Source organism: Anomaloglossus baeobatrachus, chromosome 4, assembly GCF_048569485.1.
Source record: "Anomaloglossus baeobatrachus isolate aAnoBae1 chromosome 4, aAnoBae1.hap1, whole genome shotgun sequence".
Taxonomy (NCBI): Eukaryota; Metazoa; Chordata; class Amphibia; order Anura; family Aromobatidae; genus Anomaloglossus; species Anomaloglossus baeobatrachus.
Window position 1 is genome coordinate 102575865 of NC_134356.1, and position 24919 is coordinate 102600783.

Here is a 24919-nt window from a genome sequence, read left to right on the forward strand (position 1 = left end):
AAGAGAATGTAGATTTCCCCATAGGGAAGTCAGTCAGATACATGTACTTTATACAATCATTACTTTTGTGTGGAAATGGGTTTCTAGATTCTTTTTCTGAAAACATCTCTATTATGATAATGTAGAGACAGACCTTTTGGCCTAATAGCAGCATCAAACATAGAAACAATCATTCGGGTATTCAAGCATTCAGGGCTACATCTGACTATATCGCCTATCTGCCATTGTACGTTGGGTTTTTATGCTTTTGTAACCATGGTAACCCTAGGAACAACAGCATCTGACTAGGAAACTAATATATCATTCTGCTGTATGCAGGTTACTTAATGAAAGAGCAAACTCCTTGGTTCCAAATCAGCAATATTTACAGCTATCTATATATAATGGTATTTCCAACTCTCCCACCTACAGTAGTGCTCGAAAGATTTTGCGAACAAAATTTTCTCTATTTCTCCATAACTTTGATCTAAAACTGATAAGACTTATTTTAGAAGAGCTGAAAATTATGCTATACAACATAAGTACATGAATCTTTAGGATTAGCAGATAATTTTTTAGATGGAATTACAATAAGTATTTCACAAGTTTTAAACTTTTATTGACAAATAAACTAACAAGCAAAAGGGTAACAATATTTTGAACTTTTGACTTTTACGCTCTATATCTCACCATCCACTACAGCTTTCAGCGTGAGGCTACCTTCATTTTATAGAGAATCATCTTGGCTATCTCACACATAAATTTGACTTTCAACTATGTAGCATATAATTTTTTTTGTCTATTTGTTACAAGCAGTTAACAATAAATATGGACATTGATCACGTCACATAGTATAACTCAATGAGAGACCTTGCATGTATTTGATTGTTACTATGTGCTGCCTCCGAGGAAATTATCATTGTGTTATGTTCATAAAATTAGAAGTAAAACCAATTAGAAGTGCACAGCCATAGTTTATACGGTAGATTTATCAGGAATAGGGGGGTGCACCTGTCAAGCAAAACCAACCATATCAATCACTAGATAAGCGCTTGACCAAAAGGCACTCACGCCAAATTTAGAATAATATAATACAATTTTTATTTGTATATCAAAAAGTTTAAAAACACACATACAAAATACAACACAGTGCAGACATATTAAAAAACACCAAGGACAATGGTAATGAAACCCAATCCAGAATAAATCCTCTCAAAAATATATAATATACCAGAATCACCATAGATAGTTCAAAATGTACAACAATACAGATAATAAATCAGAGATATAACCATCTTATAAAAAGGTATACGTTGAGACAGACATTCTATCTTTCAAGCAGCATTATGACCAAATAGTCAGAACAGCAACTGCAATGCCTCATAGGCAGAAAATTCCTATCATGGTGATTCCCTATCTGAAAATAGAGGTGGAGAACCTGGCCCAACGTGGGTCGCTATGTTAGCTTCATCAGGGGCAATGGGTGTTTTTTAATATGTCTGCACTGTGTTGTATTTTGTATGTGTGTTTTTAAACTTTTTGATATACAAATAAAAATCGTATTATATTATTCTGGAGTGAGTGCCTTTTGGTCAAGCGCTTATCTTGTGATTCATAAAATTAGAAGTATCAACTAGATTGTGCATAAAATGGCTGCTTCTTGGTTAAAGGCCTTGGGGATATCGGTCATATGTTTCCTTGTACTTTTACATCATATAGAAATTGTAAAATGTCTCATTTACATGAAACTCTAATGCTTACATGGTTATAATTTTATTTTCTAGTCTTCAAGTTTAATTGAAATTGGAAATCCCTCTAAAAGTTTGGAAAATGTATGTCGCTGGGCTTACCTACAACAAAAGTCTGATACAGAACATGCAGAATACCATGATCATGCAATATTTCTTACACGACAAGAGTTTGGTCCCTCTGGAATGCAAGGTAAAAAGGTTTTTTTTATAGTTAACTGTAGGGTGCGGTTTTCGATTGAAAACTACGGACTAATAAAAAAAGGAATAATCGATTTAAAAGCAAAAATAATGGTAATGAAGTGTTAAAGTATCTGTATGCCTTTCATGGGAATTTTTTTAAGGTGCTTCTCATAATAGCTAAGTTATCATCACAAGGATTACGATTTAGGGTTTCGCCATTTCAAGTAATAAAATCTTACTTGAAGTGGTCAGTATTTTGCTTTTAATGGAAGAGGGTCCATTACTCTTTTAACTAATAGTGTAGTTAAACTATGTAGCTATGTGTTTTTGTTAGTTTCTTTTGCGTATGTAAAGAAAACTAATGAATCTGACTCAAGAGCTTATTTTAAATTAAAAGGAATCATTACCAGTGTGAACAATGTAACTAAAAAAGAACAGTAGAACTGAACTTTGTCTTCTTACAAACACATTTGCTGCAGCTCTCACAGCTCTTCTGTATTGCTACAATATTTCAACACTGTCTGCCTGTGAGATGGAAGCTGAGATGAACCTGTAGATGTCAGTTATAATAACACACAGCTCTGCAGAGAGATCAGGAGAGCAGAGAGATCAGGAAAGTGGAGAGTGGCAATCACATATCACACCCGTAACTCCCCCTTTCATAAAAAATAAGCCCTGGATGCAGATTCTCATGAAGATCAGTGTTCTCCCCATACCCTGGAACAGCTCATTTACATATTAAAAAAACATGGATTTCTCTGGAATAAGACAATGGATCACAGATATCAAGGTATCATTTTATTCCACTTCCTATGACCAACATGTCCATGTAAACGGCTTAAGCCCCCGTCATACATAGCAATATCGCTAGAGAGATCGCTGAAACGTCAAAGGTTTTGTGATGTATTAGTGACCTCGCTGGCCGTTACAAAACGATCAGGACTTTTTTTTGCTCGTTGGTCTCCCGCTGTGCAGCACACATCAGCGTCTTTGACTGCGGGAGACCAACGAGCACCGACTTTGTGTAAGCCACTTACAGGCTGCCAGCGCTGGCTCCCTGCACACATGGCCAGGGTAAATATCGGGTAACTAAGCAAAGCGCTTTGCTTAGTAACCCAATGTGTACCCTAGCTACGTATACAGGTAGCCAGCGCTGGCAGCCTGTAAGCGGTGTACGCTGGTAACCAGGGTAAATATCGGGTAACCAAGCAAAGCGCTTTGCTTAGTTATCCTATATTTACCCTGGTTACCAAGCGCAGTGTTACGGTTGCTGCGAGCACTGGAGACTATGTCCAGATTTCTTGCTACTGCACATGTGCGAGCGCTGGAGACTAAGTCCAGATTTCTTGCTACTGCACATGTGCGAGCGCTGGAGACTAAGTCCAGATTTCTTGCTACTGCACATGTGCGAGCGCCGGAGACTAAGTCCAATCTTGGAGCCATTGCACATGTGCGGGTGACATCATCGCTGACACGAGGTCACATGTCTCTGACACCTTCTATGCCGATTGGTCGCTGGTCATGTGCTTGTGACGTCTTGCTCGGTGATAGGCCAGCATGACGTCACTCCTGTCGTTCTGGCAGCGGATTGGCTCTGGTGTCCTCCATCTTGGATGAGGCACAGAGTCTATATAAGACCCTGACACACGCCGCATGGTGCTCAGTCCTCTTGGTTCATGCATATGAGTAGACGCTCTGTGCGCGTTCCTCTAGGCATTCCTCTGTCTATGCTAGGTGAGCGCTACCGGCAGGGTAGCGTTCTTATACCTTACAGCTTCGGCTGCTGTCCGTATCCTTACCTCTTAGGGGAGCGGACATAGGCAGGTGCCTGAGGCACATGGTCTGGCTGGGCCTTGTGATTCTACTCGTAGGTGGACGTTGCCGCTAGGGTAACGTTCCTTATACTGCGTCTGGCAGTTGTTCGTATCCTCGCACACTAGGGGAGCGAACAGAGGTAGGAGCTTTGTGCGGCTTACGCTGCTGTTCGTCTCTTTTGCACCACTAGAAGAGCGGACCTAGGCAGGTGCCATATCTAGTGGTTCGTGTCCTCGCACACTAGTGGAGCGAACGCAGGTAGGAGCTTTGTGCGGCTTATGCTGCTGTTCGTCTCTTTTGCACCACTAGAAGAGCGGACCTAGGTAGGTGCCATTTCGCACACATTGCCTTTGTCTCTGTGATTATTAACAGAGATCATTCCACACACCCTCCAAGTAAGGGAGGAATTGCTTTACTTACTTATTATATCCTTCTGTGAGTTAACAGAGGTATTGCACTCTGCCATAGTCTGCAGCAAAGTCTTTGCACGGTGGACCCTGACTGTCTGATACTCCTTTCGGTTATTATCAGACAGCCCCCCGTAACACGCAGCATCGTTACACGAGTCGCTGGTGGCTGGTCGCTGGTGAGATCTGCCTGATTGACAGCTCACCATCGACTATGTATCGACGCACCAACGATCCCTGCCAGGTCGGATCGCTGGTGGGATCGTTGGTGTGTCGCTACGTGTGACGGGACCCTTAGAATGGTTGATCCTACTGACAGATTTCCTTTAAAAATGTCTATTTTCTAGGCTATGGGCCTTGCGCTTGAACTCCTAATAATACATTTAAATATTTAGATTTTATAATCTCTTAACCCCTTACCAACATAGGACATACTGTTATCTGACTTTGATGTGGGCTCACACGCTCAGAACACACTTTGCCCTGCATATGTCGGCTGATCTTATCAGACATCATATGCCTCTTAGAGGCATGGGTAGATCGCAGATCCACCCATGGTTGTTAACTAGTAAAATCTCGCAGTCAATCTCTGACAGCAGGATTTAACACTCGATGGCAGGGAGCACCTAATTCCTCACTCCCATCAGTGGTCCCATGACGTGATCGTAGGATGCTGATGGGTTGTTATGACAGCCAGGGGTCAACTGATGATGACCCTTATCACTGTCATGACGAACTTGGTGTGAATGCCAGCTGCATGCCGACATTCAGAGGAAATCATCATTTCTCTTGTACAGAGCATAACTGATCTACTGCTCTGCATAGCACAAATGATTGGAGGATCACAGCCTCAAGTCCCCTAGTAATACAATAAAAAAAGTAAAAAAAGTTTTAAAAAATTAGAAGAACCCCCCCATAATTTAAAATTATCCCTCTTTTTCCTCATTAAAAAAATGCTAAAAAAAATGCACATTTGGTTTTGCCACCTTCAGAGATGCCAAATCTATCATAAATTAATGCAATTGGTAAAGGGTGTAATGAGAAAAAAAATCACTCAACATTTTCACGCAGATTACCATAAGCTGTTGGTAGGTGAAGGATCTGTGTCTATGCAGCAGGTAAGTATTCTTCCTTTTCCCCTTTACGAGACACTTTAGAGACTTTGAAAGAAGTGGACAACCTTTATACCTGTATGTAATGACGTGCTGATTTCCTCAGTTAACTGCTGGTCCCAATAGTTACTTGTTCTTATTTAATGTTTGATTGTGACTGCCAGAGAGTTGAGGTAATAGGAGGAAAGGAGGTTATACTTTCCATTTTGAGCAGACCTTAAGACTAATTTTCCAAAATTGTAGAAAAACCCTTTAAAGGGGTTATCCTGCTTATTTTGCCTTTTTTTTTGTAATTTCACTATGAGGCTACATTGAGGCAGGTAAGCAGATAGTGACCACTTACCTGCCCTGCTATCAGACCCTCTCCCCAGGCTCAGAGCGGTCATGTGACTGCTCCTACTGTGATTTTGCTACTTCCAGTCATTTCATGTCAACAGGGGCTGGACATTGTTGACATGCAAATCAGCCGCTGCATGTTGCCGCCCTGCTGGGCAGGTACAGTGCGATGAGCCCCCTCCCTGTGCGCTGCTATCTCTGCCCTGTATGTGCTGGACAAACAGGGTTGCCCTCTCTGTCTAGGACACCATCAGCGCTGTTTGCCCGACGGTGTCCTCAGCTCATTATGTTGTATGGTATCTGTGCAACTGTGACCCCCCTTCTCCGTGTGCTGTCTCTGTGATGAATGCAGCCTCCCATGCTCCTGGCTTCTGAATACAGTCGGGACAGAGAGCAGGGACGTCACCTGACACCAGCAAACAATAGCACTGAGCTCTACATCGCTCGGCTGTAAGGACGCTGCAATCATCACAGCATAGAGGAGAAGAGACAGCACGAGTGGCGGAGAAGAAAGTGCACGGCTGACAGAGCGGGGGAGGGGGGGCAGAGAACAAATTGCACGGATGACAGCGGGGGGCAGAGAAGAGAATGCATGGCTGGCAGTGTGGGGGGGCAGAGAAGAGAGTTCATGGGTCATGGGTGACAGTGCGGGGGGGCAGAGAAGAGAGTTCATGGGTGACAGTGGGGGGGGCAGAGAACAAAGTGCACAGCTGACAGAGCAGGGGGGCAGAGAAGAGTATGCACAGCTGACAGTGCAGGGAGGGCAGAAAAGAGAGTTCATGGGTGACACAGAGCGGGGTGGGCAGAGACGAGCATTCATAGGTGAGACAGAGCGGGGGGCAGAGACGAGAGTTCATGGGTGAGAGACAGGTGAGTGCTGGGGGGCAGAAGAGACAGAGCAGGGGGAGAGAAGAGAGTGTGCATGAGGGGGGATTATATATAATATATCATATAACTTTAGGTGAGTGTGTGTGTGTGTGTGTGTGTGTGTGTGTGTGTATATATCCTATAGACTCACATTAGGGGCTATATATAATTTTCATTACATAGTACTCATTTATCTGTCAGGTGCTGGGGCAGAATACTGACAGGGAATGTGTCTGCAGAGGGCAGGGCTGGACAGTGAGGCCGGGCGGTGCCAGCTGTGACTGTGAATTTCGGCAGTCAAACATGTTATGTTTGATTGTGCTAAATATAAACAAAGTGCTGCAGAGAATAAAGTGAAAAATCAAGAGGAACAAAAGTTAGAAAACAAAAAAAAATAATGTAGGGATGTTTTATATGACAATACAGCACAGATTAGCTTAAAACATTTTTTGGGAGTTTATGTCGGATAACTCCTTTAAGGGTATGTTCACATGTGGCATTTAGGCAATGTTTTATGCTGCATTTATTTCTACAATAGGAATGCTGCATTTTACAACAAAGTCAAAGGCCACTGCATCATAAGTTGTCATCATGCAATAACATTGAGGAGTAGAAAGGAGTTTGCAGAAATGGTATAGTGATTTTACTTTTGGCTACTTTTACTTGTATATGTTTGAGGAAAAGGTGTGTGGTATTTACTGATGAGAGAGAAATTAGAAATGTTTAGATTTTTCTCTCAGATTTCATTCGTGCAGCACTGGCACAGTGGACATTATGTAGTTGTTTAGGTTGATCTATGTGCTTTGGTGGGGGTTTTTTTGGTTCTATATCATAGAAATTTGAAAATATTATACTTGTGACTTTCCCTTGTATTTACATTTGTTACTTTCTACCTTTTCCTTAGGTTATGCGCCAGTTACTGGAATGTGTCATTCAATACGTAGCTGCACACTAAACCATGAAGATGGATTTTCTTCAGCCTTTGTAGTAGCTCATGAAACGGGTCACGTGTAAGTAGACTATGAAGGCATTTAAAAAGTCTAAACATAAATTTCTGCAGTCTCTATCCTACTGCAATTTACAGAATCCTGACAACATGAACACTGTAAGGATTCTGCTTTTTCCCAATCAAACAGTCATTGCTTGACTACACATATGCGATTTGCAAAGATTCTTTCACAGGCTGACAAATTTCTCATCTGCTCCTCTTATTAGAACATGGACAGAAGCAGACAAATGTGCTAGTCGGCATCAACAGCTAGTTTGCAAAATGTAAACATACAGGCAAAAGAGCGGAATCCTGATAGTGTACACATTGCACACTGTCAGATTTTGACAATCTTCTAGAAAATAAAGGGACTACAGAAATGTTTGTTTAGCCTGGAAGAGATTTTGTTGTAAAATTATTAAAGCAATTCACTAATCCTATATTTGTTTCAGAATTTCATTTATTACATGTTATTAATGTTCATCATGACATTCAATAGGTTTAATTTATTTCATTAATTGTAGCTTGCAATATTGTTTTCTGGAGTAAGGAAAGGACACATTGAGTTGTCTTTTATTGCATAGTCATGCTTTATATACAGAAAAACTCACATTGGTAATTGTACTCCTTGTTCTAAGACAATTTAAGGAAAAAATTCAAGACATTGATTAAGAAGCAAGTTTGCACTCAAAAAGGAACATTAAAGAAACATTACTTTATAACAGGAATCTTCAACAGATCAACTGAATAGAACAAGGAATCTGGAACAAATGTTAATTGCATGGATAAATAAAATATGCCTGTGTGCTTAATTTGTGATGGTATGCGTAGCGACTTGGGATCATACAGCACATTGCTGCTAGTGTGGGCTGTAATCATTTCTGAAGATTAGAATAATAAAAGGAATACATTTATGCCAACACATTTATGCTTCTCCCAGGGACAATTTTAGACAAAGGGCAGCCTTAAAAAAAATTGAAATCGAGGCCTTAAATACTGAAAAATTGTCACAAAATACTGTACACTCTAGAATGCTAACAATGAATAAGGGAATTCTGGTACTGCATTACTGCTATAGGAATATTTGAAAAAAAGAGCTGCTTAGCTTATGTATTGGCCAATGCATGTGAGCCCGGTAACCAACGGCAAGGTGATCTCTTATATACTGCGACCCTAACTTAAATGCCTCTATCTGGGTTAAAAACCTTCATGTCTGGGCAGAAAGGATGCAGCTATAAAAGGAGGATGGACGCAGCCTGGTTATAGGGTTGAGTGGTCAGTCAGAAAGAAAGCACTACAAATACTGTATATCAGAAAGACTGACCCGCACATCTAACAGGTGTGAACAGGTGTTAGCTACATTTCTGAGCACTCCGCCCTATAATATAACCAGGCTGTGTCCATCCTCCTTTATAACTGGATCCTTTTCTGCCCAGACATGTACCTTTTAACCTTTAAAGGGAACCTGTCACCTAGAATATGCATTCTGACCTATCAGCAGACGCATGTGTGCCCTAATTACACCTTCCTACCCATCCCTGTTCTGTAAAATTGTATAATATGAAAGTAATAAAAAAAGTTTTATTACCTTCATATTTCGTATGTAAATAGCAGGGAATGTGGTCACAGGGGCGGCACCTTGCCCTATGGACGTCTGCATATTTCCGTGGTATCACGCCCCTGTGGGCATGATACCATGGAGTCACATGAGCAACGTCCCCGGCGCTCATTCTATCCTGCACGCATTGCAGCAGGCTTCTTTTCCGGGTGTTCAATCGCCGGTTTCAGACGCGCACTGCACATGCGCAGTGCGCATCTGAAACTGACAAGGAGAACTTGGAAGAGAAGCCTGCCGCAATAGTAAGTGTAAACGTGCACAGGATAGAATGAGCGACGGGGATGTCGCTCCATGGTATCACGCCCACAGGGGCGTCATACCACGGAAATATGCAGACGTCCATAGGGCAAGGCGCCGCCCCTGTGACCACATTCCCTGCTATTTACATAGGAAATATGATGGTAATAAAACGTTTTTTATTACTTTCATATTATACAATTTTACAGCACAAGGATGGGTAGGGAGGTGTAATTAGGGCACACATACGTCTGCTGATAGGTCAGAACGCATATTCTAGGTGACAGGTTCCCTTTAAGTTAGGGTCCCGGTATATTAGAGATCACCTTGTTGCGGTTAACAGTCTCACATGCATTGGCCAATACATAAGCTAAGTATCTCTTTTTGTCGAATATTCCTATAGCAGTAATGTAATACCAGAGTTCCCTTATTCATTGATGGCATTCTAGAGTGCAGCTGTATGTATTTTCTAGTTATATTGTGTTTTCAGCTAGCACCTGTTCACACCTGTGGAATGTGCAGGTCAGTCTTTTTGATATATTTGAAATATTGTCACAGTTATAAAGAAATATTTATACACACATATAAATGTTAAAAAAAACTACCAGTATACGAGAACTAATATTACAATATATGGCAATTAAATGTTATCTTTATTATTAGTGAGCAAAACCCACTAAAAAAAAATATTTCCAAAGCTACCACTTTGCAAGCCCAACATAATATCGCCATACCATGTCACTACATTTACCACTACAATGATTTCATGATATTACCACTCTTAATGAAAACTACTATAAAAAGACTAATGTTATCATCATTCAGGGAACATAGAGCGGTTGTATGCAGGTGTTTTACAGGAAAGGGCTGTGAAGTCGCTAAGTCAAACCTCTGACTCCAACTCTAACTCCTCAATTTCCCTGATTCTGACTCCGACTCCACAACTCCGACTCCAACTCACTCATGCAGTTGAACCCAGAAGTTTCCATCCACTATAAAGACACATCTGCAGGTTTTTCTCACTATCTGACATGACATCAGAATAAACGTTTCCCGTTTTAGGTCAATTAGGAACCACAATTATTTATATTTGCCAAATGCCAAAACAATGAGAGAGAGAATGTTTTAAGGCATTTTTATTACTTTCTGCAAATTCAAATGTTTCCATCCATTTCAGTATTATTTGGTACCATTGACCTTAAACTCTATGATTTGAGTCAAACATTTTGGATATCCTTCCACAAGCTTCTCACAATAGTTGGTAGGAATTTGGGCCCATTCCTCCTGACAGAATTGGTGTAATTGAGCCATGTTTGTAGGTCTCATTGCTCGCACCTGCCTTTTCAGCTTTGCCCATAAATTTTCAATAGGATTGAGATAATATATAATATTTATTCACTTATATAGCACTATTAATTCCATAGCGCTTCACATACATTAGCATCAATGATGGCCCCCCAAAACATTGACTATGTTATACTTAAGCCACTCTGTAACCAGTTTGGCAGGAGGCTTCAGGTCATTGTCCATTTGGAAGACCCATTTTCGCCCAAGCTTTAAGCTCCTGGCTGATGTCTTGAGATGTTGTTTCAGTATTGCCACATAATCTTCTTTCCTCTTGAGACCATCTATTTTGTGAAGTGCACCAGTCCTTCCTGCAGCAAAACACCCCACAACATAATGCCGCCACCCCTGTGTTTCCCAGTTGAGATGATTTTCTTAGGCTTCAAAGCTTCTCCCTTTTTCCTCCAATTGCAATAATGGTCATTATATCCAAACAGTTCGATTTTAATTTTGCCAGATCACAGGACATGTCTCCAAAATTTAAGGTTTTTGTTCCTATGCTTCTTATGGAGTAATGGCTTCTTCTTGGCAAAGTGGCCTTTTAGCCCATGTTCATCTTACCAGGTACTGCCAGCATCTGCACAAGGGCCTTTGCTTTTGTTCTTGGGTTGATATGCACATGTCTGACCAAAGCACATTCATCTCTGGTACACAGAACCTGTCTCCTTCCTCAGTGGTATGATTGCTTGACATTCCAATCTTGTTTGTACTTGGATATAATTGTTTGTACAGATGAACGAGGCACCATCAGGTATCTGGAAATTGCACCCAAGGATGAACCAGACTTGTGCAAGTCCACAATTCTCTTCCTCAGATCTTGGCTGATTTCTTTTGATTTTCCCATGATGCTACACAAAGAAGCAGTGAGTTTCAGGTGTGCATTAACCCCTTCATGACCATGGACGGAAAGATCCATCATGGTGCCCTGGGCCTTAACGACCAAGGACGGATCTTTCCATCATGGCGTAATCGCGGCACCGGAGCCTCCGGTGACTGCGAAAAGTTAGCATAAACCGCAGATTCGGGGAGGAGGGGACCTGTACCTGACCTCAGGAGGGGTGGTGCCTCCTCCCCGGACCTACGGAGGCTGTGATTGGCTGACGAACGCCGCTCAACCAATCACAGCCACTGTAATGTTCCAGCCATTTAAAATGACTGAAACATTGAAATCCAGCCCTGACCAGTGCAGCTGTAGCACTGGCCATTGGCTGGAGCTGGGTGACCTCACTGGATCACCCTCCCCCAGTTCCAGCAGCTCTGATTGGAGAGATCGGCCTTGTGACCGATCTCTCCAATCGCCATGGTCCTGTTGCCGGTGACCGCCCCCGTCACCGTCACTTGTCGTCCCTGCAGTACGCCAGCACAGTGAGTGTATACAGTGCAATGGCAGGGCGACAAGCTCCGGTCCCATGCTGTTATGTAACCGGAGCATGGGACAAGGAAGTTGCCGTGCCGCCATTGCACTGTATGAAACCGGCGAAAAGCCTCCCGATCCGCCGCCGCCGCTGCCCTCCGCGATCTGCCACCTGTCTCCCGATCTGCTGCCCGCACCCCCATCCCTCGTATCTGCTGCCCGCACCCCCACCCCTCGTATCTGCTGCCCGCACCCCCACACCTCCCGATCCGCCGCTGTCCTCCGCGATCTGCCACTTGTCTCCCTGATCTGCTGCCCGCACCCCCACCCCTCGTGATCTGCTGCCCGCACCCCCACACCTCCCGATCTGCCGCTGCCCTCCGCGATCTGCCACCTGTCTCCCCGATCTGCTGCCCGCACCCCCACCCCTCGTGATCTGCTGCCCACACCCCCACCCTCACACCTCCCGATCCGCCGCTGCCCTCCGCGATCTGTCACCTGTCTCCCCGATCTGCTGCCCGCACCTTCACCCCTCGTGATCTGCTGCCCGCACCCTCACCCCTCCCAATCCGCCGCTGCCCTCCTCCGTCTGCCACAGTGTCACCGCTCTCCCCGATCTGCTGCCCCCTCGTGATCGGCTGCGCGCCCCCTCTCCTCTGTTATGCGCTGCGTGCCCCCTCTCCTCCGTTATGCGCTGCGCGCCCCCTCTCCTCCGTTATGCGCTGCGTGCCCCTTCTCCTCCGTTATGCGCTGCCCGCCACTCCCCCTCGTGATCGGCTGGCGCCCCCTCCCCTCCGTGATGTGCTGCCCACTCCCCCCCACCTCTCACCCCCGTGATCGGCTACCCGTCCCCTCCCCTGTCACCCCCGTGATGTGTGCTCCCTCCACTGTCACCCCCGTGATGTGTGCTCCCTCCCTTATCACCCCCGTGATGTGTGCTCCCTCCCCTGACACCCCCGTGATGTGTGCTCCCTCCCCTGTAACCCCCGTGATGTGTGCTCCCTCCCCTGTCACCCCCGTGATGTGTGCTCCCTCCCCTGTCACCCCCGTGATGTGTGCTCCCTCCCCTGTCACCCCCATGATGTGTGCTCCCTCCCCTGTCACCCCCGTGATGTGTGCTCCCTCCCCTGTCACCCCCGTGATCTGTGCTCCCTCCCCTGTTAGCCCCATGATCTGTGCTCCCTCCCCTGTCACCCCCGTGATCTGTGCTCCCTCCCCTGTCACCCCCGTGATCTGCTGTCCGCTCTCCCCCCACCTCTCACCCCCGTGATCTGTGCTCCCTCCCCTGTCACCCCCGTGATCTGTGCTCTCTCCCTTGTCACCCCCGTGATCTGCTGTCCGCTCTCCCGCCACCTCTCACCCCCTTGATCTGTGCTCCCTCACCTCTCACCCCCGTGATCTGTGCTCCCTCCCCTTTCACCCCCGTGATCTGCTGTCTGCTCTCCCGCCACCTCTCACCCCCTTGATCTGTGCTCCCTCACCTCTCACCCCCGTGATCTGTGCTCTGCTCACCTGTCTCCCCCGTGATTTGTGCTGCGCTCCCTCTCCCACCTCTCACCCTCCTCGATCTGCTGCCTCCTTCATCTCCTGTGATCCTGCTGCCTAGATCCATCCTGTAAGGTAACTATCCCCAATATCACCTCCCACTCCCCATCCCCCCCATCCCCCCTTCACCCCATCCTCTGCCGCTCCTGCATCCACTGCGCCCTCTCACATCCGCCCCCAACCTATCCCAGCCGCCTCCACCCTATCCCAGCCGCCTCTGTCTCACAATCACAGATGCTCCCTTTATATGCCGCTGCCCCCCCATCTGCCGCCCCCCATCTGCCGCTGTTCTGATCCATCCTGTAAGTATTGTTCGTGGCTGTTTTCTAACTATCCCCAATCGCATCTCCCACTCCCTCTTCCCCCCTCCTCCCCCACCCGCTTGCCGCCAAGTGCTGATCAGCTACGTGATTGGCTGATCAGGTACGTAATTGTTGCTTTAGTTTTTGCTTTTTTTGTTCACCCCAAATAAAAAAAAAACAAAAAAAAACTTGAACAATTAGGTACCTGATCAGCAAGCGTCCTGCAGTCGTACTCGACTTTGGACAGGACTTTTTTCCATCCCACCTATTCCCCCCCCCCTTTTCTGCAGAACATTCGTGCGTGCGCCCTGTTTTATTTTTCTATGCCATGGGGGGTCTAGTTTCCAAAATGGGGTCACATGTGGGGGAACTCCACTGTTTCGGCACCTCAGGGGGTCTCCAAACACAACATGGAATACGCTAATTATCCCAGACAATTTTGCGTTTGAAAAGTCAAATGACGCTCCTTGCATTCCGAGCCCTGTTGTGTGCCCAAACATTTGATTCCCACCACATATGAGGTATCTGTGTACATTTTATGGTGCAATTTTTCCTGATACCCTTGTGAAAAAAAGCTACCTGGTTGAAGTAACAATTTTGTGGTAAAAAATTTTTTTTTTATTTTCACGGCTCAACTCTATTAACTTTTGTGAAGCCCCCAGAAGATCAAAGTGCTCAATAAACATCTAGATAAATTCCATGAGGGGTCTAGTTTCCAAAATGGGGTCACATGTGGGGGAGCTCCACTGTTTCGGCACCTCAGGGGGTCTCCAAACACAACATGGAATACGCTAATTATCCCAGACAATTTTGCGTTTGAAAAGTCAAATGACGCTCCTTGCATTCGAAGCCCTGCTGTGCGCCCAAACATTTGATTTCCACCACATATGAGGTATCTGTTTACTCAGGAGAAATGGCACCATACATTTTATGGTGCAATTTTTCCTGATACCCTTGTGAAAACAAAAAGCTACCTGGTTAAAGTAACAATTTTGTGGTAAAAAAAAATTTTTTTATTTTCACGGCTCAACTCTATTAACTTTTGTGAAGCCCCCAGAGGATCAAAGTGCTCAATAAACATCTAGATAAATTCCATGAGGGGTCTAGTTTCCAAAATGGGGTCACATGTGGGGGAGCTCCACTGTTTCGGCACCTCAGGGGGTCTCCAAACACAACATGGAATACGCTAATTATCCCAGACAATTTTGCGTTTGAAAAGTCAAATGACGCTCCTTGCATTCCAAGCCCTGCTGTGCGCCCAAACATTTGATTTCCACCACATATGAGGTATCTGTGTACTCAGGAGAAATGGCACCATACATTTTATGGTGCAATTTTTCCTGATACCCTTGTGAAAACAAAAAGCTACCTGGTTGAAGTAACAATTTTGTGGTAAAAAATTTTTTTTTTATTTTCACGGCTCAACTCTATTAACTTTTGTGAAGCCCCCAGAGGATCAAAGTGCTCAATAAACATCTAGATAAATTCCATGAGGGGTCTAGTTTCCAAAATGGGGTCACATGTGGGGGAGCTCCACTGTTTCGGCACCTCAGGGGGTCTCCAAACACAACATGGAATACGCTAATTATCCCAGACAATTTTGCGTTTGAAAAGTCAAATGACGCTCCTTGCATTCCAAGCCCTGCTGTGCGCCCAAACATTTGATTTCCACCACATATGAGGTATCTGTGTACTCAGGAGAAATGGCACCATACATTTTATGGTGCAATTTTTCCTGATACCCTTGTGAAAACAAAAAGCTACCTGGTTGAAGTAACAATTTTGTGGTAAAAAATTTTTTTTTTATTTTCACGGCTCAACTCTATTAACTTTTGTGAAGCCCCCAGAGGATCAAAGTGCTCAATAAACATCTAGATAAATTCCATGAGGGGTCTAGTTTCCAAAATGGGGTCACATGTGGGGGAGCTCCACTGTTTCGGCACCTCAGGAGCTCTCCAAACGCAACATGGTGCGGCTAACGATTAAAGCTAATTTTCTGTTCAAAAAGTCAAATGACTCTCCTTCCCTTCCGAGTCCTGCGGTGCGCCCAAACAGTGGTTTTTTGCCACATATAAGGTATCTGCGTGCTCAGAAGAAATTGCCCAACAAATCTTGGGGGTTCATTTAATCCTGCTACCCTTGTGAAATGCAATATTTGAGGCTAAATTAACATTTTTGTTGCAAAAAGTAAAATGTTCATTTTTTCCTTCCACATTGCTTTAGTTACTGTGAAGCACCAGAAGGGTTAATAACCTTGTTGAATGTGGTTTTGAGTAGCCCGAGGGGTGCCGTTTTTGGAATGGTGTCACTTTTGGGTGTTTTGTGTCATGTAGACCTTTCAAAATCGCTTCAAATGTGATGTGGTCCCTAAAAAAAGTGGCTTTGTAAATGTTGTTGTAAAAATGAGAAATTGCTCATAAACTTTGAACCCCTATAACGTCCTTAATTTTTGTTTTTTTTTCCCAAAATTGTTCTGATGTAAAGTAGACATGTGGGAAATGTTATTTATTAATTATTTTGTGTCATATGTCTCGTTGATTTTAGAGCATAAAAATTCAAAGTTCGAAAATTACAAAATTTTCAAACTTTTTGCGAAATTTCTGTTTTTTTCACAAAGAAACACAAAAAATATCAGCCTAAATTTACCACTAACATGAAGCCCAATATGTCACGAAAAAACAATCTCAGAATCACCGGGATCCGTTGAAGCGTTCCAGAGTTATAACCTCATAAAGTGACACTGGTCAAAATTGCAAAAAATGGCCTGGTCTTTAGGGTCAAAATAGGCTTGGGGCTGAAGGGGTTAAAATACATCCACAGGTGTGTCTCTAATTAATTCAGATGTTGCCAATAAACCTATCAGAAGCTTCCAAAGATATGATATCATCATATGGGCTGTCCCATATTGTTTAAAGGCATAGTACTCTTAGTGTATGTAAACTTTTGACTTTGCAAAAAGTAATAAAAATGCCTTAAAACACTCTCTCTTTCATTATTCTGGCATTTGGCAAATATAAATAGCTTTGGCTCCTAACTGACCTAAAACGGGTAAGATTTATTCTGATTTCATGTCAGATAGTGAGAAAAACATGCAGATGTGTCTTTTTAGATAGTGTATGTAAACTTCTGGTTTCAACTGTACATAACTCATGTTTGTGATAAATTTACTCCAGTAAAATGGTAACATCACTACTTATATCATGCAGCTGAAGCGCAGCACAGATTCTTCTCAACTTAAAGTCTAAATCCTTTGATCAGGAATAGAACAGACATTTCATAACTTTTACAAATTTATGAAAAAATATTCATCACATTGAACCACTGTACCCAATTTATTATATATTTTAGGAGTCAGAGTTGATCCATTTTATACCGACTCCAACTTCGACTCCACCAAAATGGACACCGACTCTGACTCAGACTCCACGGCTCTGACTCAGACTCCACGGCTCTGACTCAGACTCCACGGCTCTGACTCAGACTCCACAGCCCTGTTACAGACCATTATGGCAATGTTAACACTTTGAGTTTTTGTTGTGTAAAATTTAGCATTTCACTGTCCCAGCAAAGTGAGAGTTCTGAAATCTTATGCATACATTGTTTATTTTTTCCTTGCAGATGTGAAGCAGTTTCAAATCTGCACAATGTTAATGTTTTCAGCATTTTCACAGTATTTTTCAGACATTTTAACAAATGGGGAACAAAAACATAGAAACAAATGAAAAATGTGGCAAAAACATGTATATTTTACACAGCATTTTTACTGCCAACACATTTATTTTTGCAAATTAAATTGTTTTTATGTCTTGTGTTAATCAGGTTTCCCTGTTATAGTGTGATGTTGATAATGATGTGTGTAGTAAACCTTGTCCAATGCATTTTCTAGGTTGGGAATGGAGCATGATGGCCAAGGAAACAGGTGTGGAGATGAAGTTAGAATGGGAAGTATTATGGCTCCACTGGTACAAGCTGCATTCCATCGCTTTCACTGGTCTCGGTGTAGTCAGCAAGAACTTAGCCGCTATTTAAGGTAACAAAATTTAAAAAACTGTTAATGTTTGTTGGATTTACTTCAAATTTTTCTTTATTGCTAACTTTGGTCGTAGACATTGTCTAATTACATATTTAGTTGTTGCTGGTAGTTGCTGTAATTTGTCTTGTTTTACAGTGAATTCATAATTGCAATAAAAAATATATTTATATACAATAGGTATGTACATTTAAAGGGAAACTGTCACCAGTTTTTTGGCCTATAAGCGACGGCCACCACCAGTGGGCTCTTATATCCAGCATTCTAACATCCTGTACATAAGAACCCAGGCTGCTGTGTAAAACATAAAAAAACACTTTATACTACTCACCTAATGGTCACTCTGCGGTGGATTCTAGTCAGATGGGTCCTGTTGTCCGGTCCCGGCTCCGCCTCTTTTGACCATCTTTGTTGTCTTTCTTCTGTAGCCGCGGTGCATGACATGTCCTATGTCATGCACACGCGCCGACATTGAGATTAGCGAGTGTGTATGACGTAGAACGTGTTATGCACACAGGCTTTAGAAGGAGGACAAAAATGGCCAAAAGAGGAGGCGCCGGCACCGGAGAACAGAGACACTCATCTGACTAGAATCCACCGCAGCGCGACCGTTAGGTGAGCATTATAAAGTGTTTTTTTTGTTTTACACAGCAGCCTGAGCTCTTATATACTGTATGTTAGAATGCTGGATATAAGAGACCACTGGTGGTGGCCACCATTTATAGGCCGAAAAACTGGTGACAGGTTCCCTTTAAGTAAAAAAAACTATAGAAAACAAAAATAATAAAAGATAAAATCCATAAATACATTCAAGCTAAGAATGACAAACAATATATCAAAAGATAAATGCAAGGTATACAAATTGTATATTAATAACATATGAAAAAATAAACGTACATTATAGTCAGCCTTCATGATGTGATGTGCGGGAGCCCCTGATGCAGCTTACGACAGGCAAAAATCATTGTAACATGAGTGTACTCCACTGCTGCACACAGCTGTTTTGGAAATTTGTTCTCAAAGCAAAAGTCCAGTACTCACAAATGATGTGAATAAAAAGGAATTTATTGAAAAAAGAGCAATTAAAAAAGGATAAACATAAGAGATTGAAAAAACCCACGTACATCATAGGATATCCCTATGAATTTAGAAAGAGACCTACCTTGCCCCCTAATATTTAAGTCAAAATTTTGGCACACAACATTTTGCCCATGTCCAAAACAATTAAGCAACAATTGAATAATCATTTCCTTTCAAGAATCTAAAAATCTTTTGAGTCTTGTATCTCCGAGAAAGGCCGGTGTCACACTTGCGAGTGCCTCGCGCATATCTTGCGCGAGTCTTGCGTTGCATCACCCGTCACGGACTCACACTCTCCTCACAAGAGCGTCTCAGCTGCAAAGAGATGCATGCGACCGACCCGCTACTGTGAGGAGAGTGTGAATCTGTGCCGGGTGATGCACTGCGATACTCGCACGAGATACACGCGAGGCATTCGCAAGTGTGACACCGGCCAAACTCCTATAAAATAAAATATTTTCTTAGCCGATATTAACAAAAGTATGATTTTATAAAGCTGGTATATAGCTACCATATAACAAGCAATATGACATATTGGTAAATTATGGATGATAGTTATATTGATTATTTTCCTTATCATTTCCCGCTGGTTCTAGATAAACACATTTGTCAATCACAATGATTATCAATAGCTGCTTTTACGAGCTGAAAGTTCACTGTGTGCCAATAGACATAAGAAACTCCAAAATATAGTATAGAAATAAAACAAAAATGGCAATAATTAGTTTGAGGAATGAAAGAACTTTGTTAAACGGGCTACTATGGAGTCCGTCCATTAGAATGGGTCCCATTCACCCTTTTTAGATGTTAACCCTTGGATCTGTTTTACCTTCTTGAGTTGTGCTGCCACAAGGTTAGAGCTGTTATAGATGAAAGTACAGTATTCATACCCTCACCAACACACACACCACATTGCCAGTAAAAAAATGGTAGGAGATGTCCAACCTATTCTGTAAAGCGGCTCCATATACCTGTGCCAGTCTAACCAGCACAGCTGAAATTACCCATACTGTAGAATTAATAGGTAATTACTTATAGTTTCGTGGCCATAAAGGTAATACAGATTTCCAGGCAGAATCAGAGATTGATTTATATAATGAGGTAGAAAAACTATAGTTGTCTGGAAGAATAAATTAATCATGTGGCTATGAAGTCAGAACTATCCTGCCAGGTTACTTTCTTTTTGCATAGGATAAATCTATAGTATTACTAATGATTCGAGGGGCTGCTGATAAGTCTTTGGCTTTATCCAGAAAGAAATGAGAGAGGGTGATGAAACTTTACATTTATTCCACATACTCTCCACTGATGACAACATACTTCTTACATCGGTATTCCAAGTTCTGTAAGCCTAGCAAAAAGAAGGATTTTGGTTGTGCCTCAAACCAGGCATCCATAGCAGCCATGGCATCAGAAATGGTGTAAAATTTGGTACCCTTGAGGTGTTTGTTCAGGTGTGGAAACAGATGATAGTCAGAGGGAGCTAGATCTGGTGAATAAGGTGGGTGGTCAACCAGCTGGGAGCCCACCTATGCCAGTTTTGCCAATGTCACTTCTGCAGTATGAGCAGAGGCATTGTCTTGCAGTAACAAGATTCCTTTGGACAGCTTTCCGCACCTTTTGGCCTTCAGAGCTGCCTTTAATTGGTCCAAATGTTCAGTGTAATACCTTGCATTGATGGTGGAACCCTTTTGAAGGTAGTCCACTAGCAGCACTCCCTCCTTATCCCAGAAAACAGACACTATCACCTTAGTGGCTGATTTTTGCACCCTGAACATCTTTGGAAGAGGAGAACCACTGTGCCTCCACTCTTTTGACTGCTCCTTGTTTTCAGGATCATACAAATAAATCTAGGTCTCATCCATAGGGACCAGTCAATCCAGGAAGTTCTTATCAGTCCGAAAATGCTGACCAATGGACCGGGAAGTTTTCACTTGCATGCTTCTGTGATCTGTTGTCAAACATTTTGTGACCCACTTTGCAGATAGCTTCCTCATGTCCAAATGTTCATGGATAATGACACAAACACGTTCACGGAAAATCCCCATGATGTCTGCTATTGCTGTAGCTGAAATTCGTTGATTCTTCAGTATGAGGTTGTGCACAGCACCGACGATCTCCGGAACAGCAACCACTCTGTGTAGTCCAGGACGTTCCTCATCATTGGTGCTGAAGTGGCCAGTTTTAAATTTGGCAATCCAGTTATTAACTGTGGAATATAAAGGGTATTGATCCCCCAATGACTGCGACATATCAACATGAATATTGTTACGAACCGGCGCCGCCATAGCCGCAAGCAGCCTGCTGCGGTTCCTGTTGCGCCCAGGCGCCGGCTGCCGTTCTTGGCTGTGCCTCGGGTCGTCCAGTTGGCTGTTCCTTCCACCACGTCTAAGTGTGGAGAGGCGGCTAGTGCGCATGCGTGCGCCGATTTACCCCAGCCAGAGTTTAAGCCCGGTGTTTTGCCTAGTGAGCATGCTCAGCCTGATTGTGTTATGTCTGAGACTAAGTCCTCAGTTCAGGCTACTGAGCATGCTCCCACAATTAACCCTAACAGCCTCTTTGCACAGGTACTTGGACTTCGTGCTGTGTCTAAGTGCTGGGATGTGCCTACTGAGCATGCTCAAACTGATAGTCTGCTTTCTGAGCCTGTTGCTCAGGCTACTGGGCATGCTCAGGCACTTAGTGCACCAGAGGCTAGGTCCGGTAAGGACCTCACTGAGCATGTCCGTGAGGTGGCAGGCCCTGATAGGGCAGAGGGTGTCAGGTGTCCTGATGACATGGCAACTCCGGACTGGCTCGCAGAGGCCCGCCCCTATGATCTGGCACCTCAGTATTGGTCGTCAGACGATGACTGGTGAAGTGTTTGGGGCGTGGCTGCCATGAGGTCATCAATGACGTGGTGGTTCCGGATAGGTCGCATGTGACGTCACTGATGACATGGCACTCTGCTATTGGACCTTGGTGGTTCCACCCTGGGTTTGGGGCGGACCCAGGTTATAAAAGGGTCTGGAGACAACATGGAGGTGCGCAGTCTTCACATTTTCTCAGTCAGAGCACACCTCCATGTTAGAGCCTCATTGCGGCATAAGCCTATGTTGGGAAGCGGTAGGTAGGGTTAGGCGAACGGTGCCTGTCACGCCAAGATTCGTGGCTCGGCACATCAGGGTCAGGCGCCGTGCTTCCCTCCTGCCGTTCCAGTCTTGCTATAGCAGCCCAGTGGCGTTAACTGGGTTGCGACTGCTGTGCTTCCTGTCCGATTGTGCCCCCGACGCACACGGACAACGCACCTGCTGTGCCACCTGTCTGATTGTGCCTCCTACGCACACGGACAACGCACCTGCTGCGCCACCTGTCCGATTGTGCCCCCTACGCACACGGACAACGCACCTGCTGCGCCACCTGTCCGGTTGTGCCCCCTACACGCACGGACAGCGTACCCCAGGACCCCTGTGGAGTTAACAGGGTGTTCCTTATCCTCCTCGGCTTCCCGGTCAACGCTACTGGTGTACCCATCTGGCCTGACGTGTCCTACACACACGTGGCCAGTCGAGAGGTGGCCAGACACGCTAATCGGAGGACCGCTCGGCCTGACGTGTCCTACACACGTGGCCGACAGGGCGCTTTCGTGGCGGTCTTCCAGTCAACGCTACCTGGTTACCACCCGGCCTGACGTGTTTCCTGCACACGTGGTTGGTGTAGCGCTAGGTGCACCAAAACGCTAATCGGGTTGTCGTCCGGTCTGACTTGTCCCAACACACGTGACCGGTTCCCAGAGTTCCTGGGTTATCTCAGAGCCATCCAGCTCTATAGTCTCCGCCTAACCCTCAGGTGCCAGCAGCTCCTTTGTCATCTGGAGCACGGTGGGCCCCGACTGGCGATAAGGATATATACCCCCTGGTCCTAATCTGCTGGTCCCCCCGTAACAGTAAGACTGCGCCAGGGTCTGGCTGGCATGGCGGAGATGGAGCAGCTACGTCAGTTCATGCTGCAGCTTGATGCCAGAGTGAGGTCTCTGGAGAAGTCTGCTCTTGCTGCTGATATGGATGATGTGGTGGCTCAAGCGGCTGCAATGGTGTCAGTCACCAAGCCTACTCCAACCCTCCCTCACCTCTCGCTGCCCAACAAGTTTACAGAGAACAGCAAGGCATGTAGGGGATTCGTGAACCAGTGCTCAGTCCACCTAGAGCTGTTGGCTGCACGGTTTCCTACAGAGAGGTCGAAGGTGGGGTTTATCATCTCCTTGCTCTCTGATAGAGCACTGGAGTGGGCTACACCATTGTGGGAGAGGAATGACCCCGTAGTACAGGACTCTAAGGAGTTTTTGGAGTCCTTGCGACAAGTGTTCCTGGGGCCTCAGGTCACTCACGACTCGGCCCTACAGCTACTGACTTTGGAGCAGGGGCGTACCTCCTCAAGTCAATATGCTGTGAGTTTCAGGACACTTGCTGCAGAACTGGGGTGGTCAGAGAGGACTCTCATTCCACTGTTCTGGAGGGGATTAGCCTCGCACGTGAAGGACGCATTAGCGCCGCGTGAGGTACCAACTACCCTTGAGGGCCTTATGACTCTGGCTACCCGCATTGACCTGCGGACCTCCGAGCGTCAGCTGGAGCGCAGGTCAGAGGGTCGTTCAGCCACTGTAGTGGTCTCTCCTACTGCACCTCCCTTAGAGGACATCTCTGTCCCTATGGACATCGCTAGGGTTGGTGTTGCTAGGTCTTTGAGTCGCAAGGGCATTTCCTGTTTCGCTTGTGGGCAGTATGGTCATTATGCCAACCGTTGCCCAAAGCGTCAGGGTAAGCGACCGCGATTGGTGACCATAGCTGAAGGTAGACTGGACTCTGCGTCATCCATTAGGGTGACGTTTCCCGCGTCCATTTCCTTTAAGGGGTCAACATGGTCCACAAGGGCAAGTGTGGACACAGGTACTGGGGATAGTTTCATCTCCTCCTCTTTTGCCCGGCGGCATGCCATCCCACTGGTGCAAATGCCAAGGCCAGTGAGAGTCCGTGTATTGGATGGGTCCTTGTTGCCCAAGGTAATTCACCAGCGGACAGTGCCCATTACCCTTGCCATGTCATCTGGGCATAGGGAGACCATTTCATTTCTGGTTCTCCCTAAGGGTGCAGATGATATTCTGCTGGGTATTCCTTGGTTGAAGCAACATTCCCCACATATCGACTGGTCGTCTGGGGTGATTACGCGGTGGAGCGAGTCTTGTAGCTCCCACTGCATGTCTCCATCTTCCGCCCGTCGCTCAGTGGTATCTGTGGCGACTATAGACCATTCGAGAGGGAGGGCCACTAGAGGGGGGGGTACTGTTACGAACCGGCGCTGCCATAGCCGCAAGCAGCCTGCTGCGGTTCCTGTTGCGCCCAGGCGCCGGCTGCCATTCTTGGCCGTGCCTCGGGTCGTCCAGTTGGCTGTTCCTTCCACCACGTCTAAGTGTGGAGAGGCGGCTAGTGCGCATGCGTGCGCCGATTTACCCCAGCCAGAGTTTAAGCCCGGTGTTTTGCCTAGTGAGCATGCTCAGCCTGATTGTGTTATGTCTGAGACTAAGTTCTCAGTTCAGGCTACTGAGCATGCTCCCACAATTAACCCTAACAGCCTCTTTGCACAGGTACTTTGACTTCGTGCTGTGTCTAAGTTCTGGGATGTGCCTACTGAGCATGCTCAAACTGATAGTCTGCTTTCTGAGCCTGTTGCTCAGGCTACTGGGCATGCTCAGGCACTTAGTGCACCAGAGGCTAGGTCCGGTAAGGACCTCACTGAGCATGTCCGTGAGGTGGCAGGACCTGATAGGGCAGAGGGTGTCAGGTGTCCTGATGACGTGGCAACTCCGGAGTGGCTCGCAGAGGCCCGGCCCTATGATCTGGCACCTCAGTATTGGTCGTCAGACGATGACTGGTGAAGTGTTTGGGGCGTGGCTGCCATGAGGTCATCAATGACGTGGTGGTTCCGGATAGGTCGCATG

The 24919-nt window shown here is 45.1% G+C and overlaps 1 protein-coding gene across 1 annotated transcript in view; it reads left to right on the plus strand.

The window, feature by feature from the left end:
- The window catches only part of LOC142303261 (A disintegrin and metalloproteinase with thrombospondin motifs 2-like), a 646340-nt gene that overhangs the window by 345453 nt on the left and 275968 nt on the right, over positions 1-24919 (plus strand). Inside the window, exons 6-8 of the mRNA XM_075344495.1 lie at positions 1764-1920; positions 7352-7457; positions 17722-17865. Coding sequence (XP_075200610.1) covers positions 1764-1920; positions 7352-7457; positions 17722-17865 — 407 coding nt within the window. The remainder of the gene's footprint in view (positions 1-1763; positions 1921-7351; positions 7458-17721; positions 17866-24919) is intronic.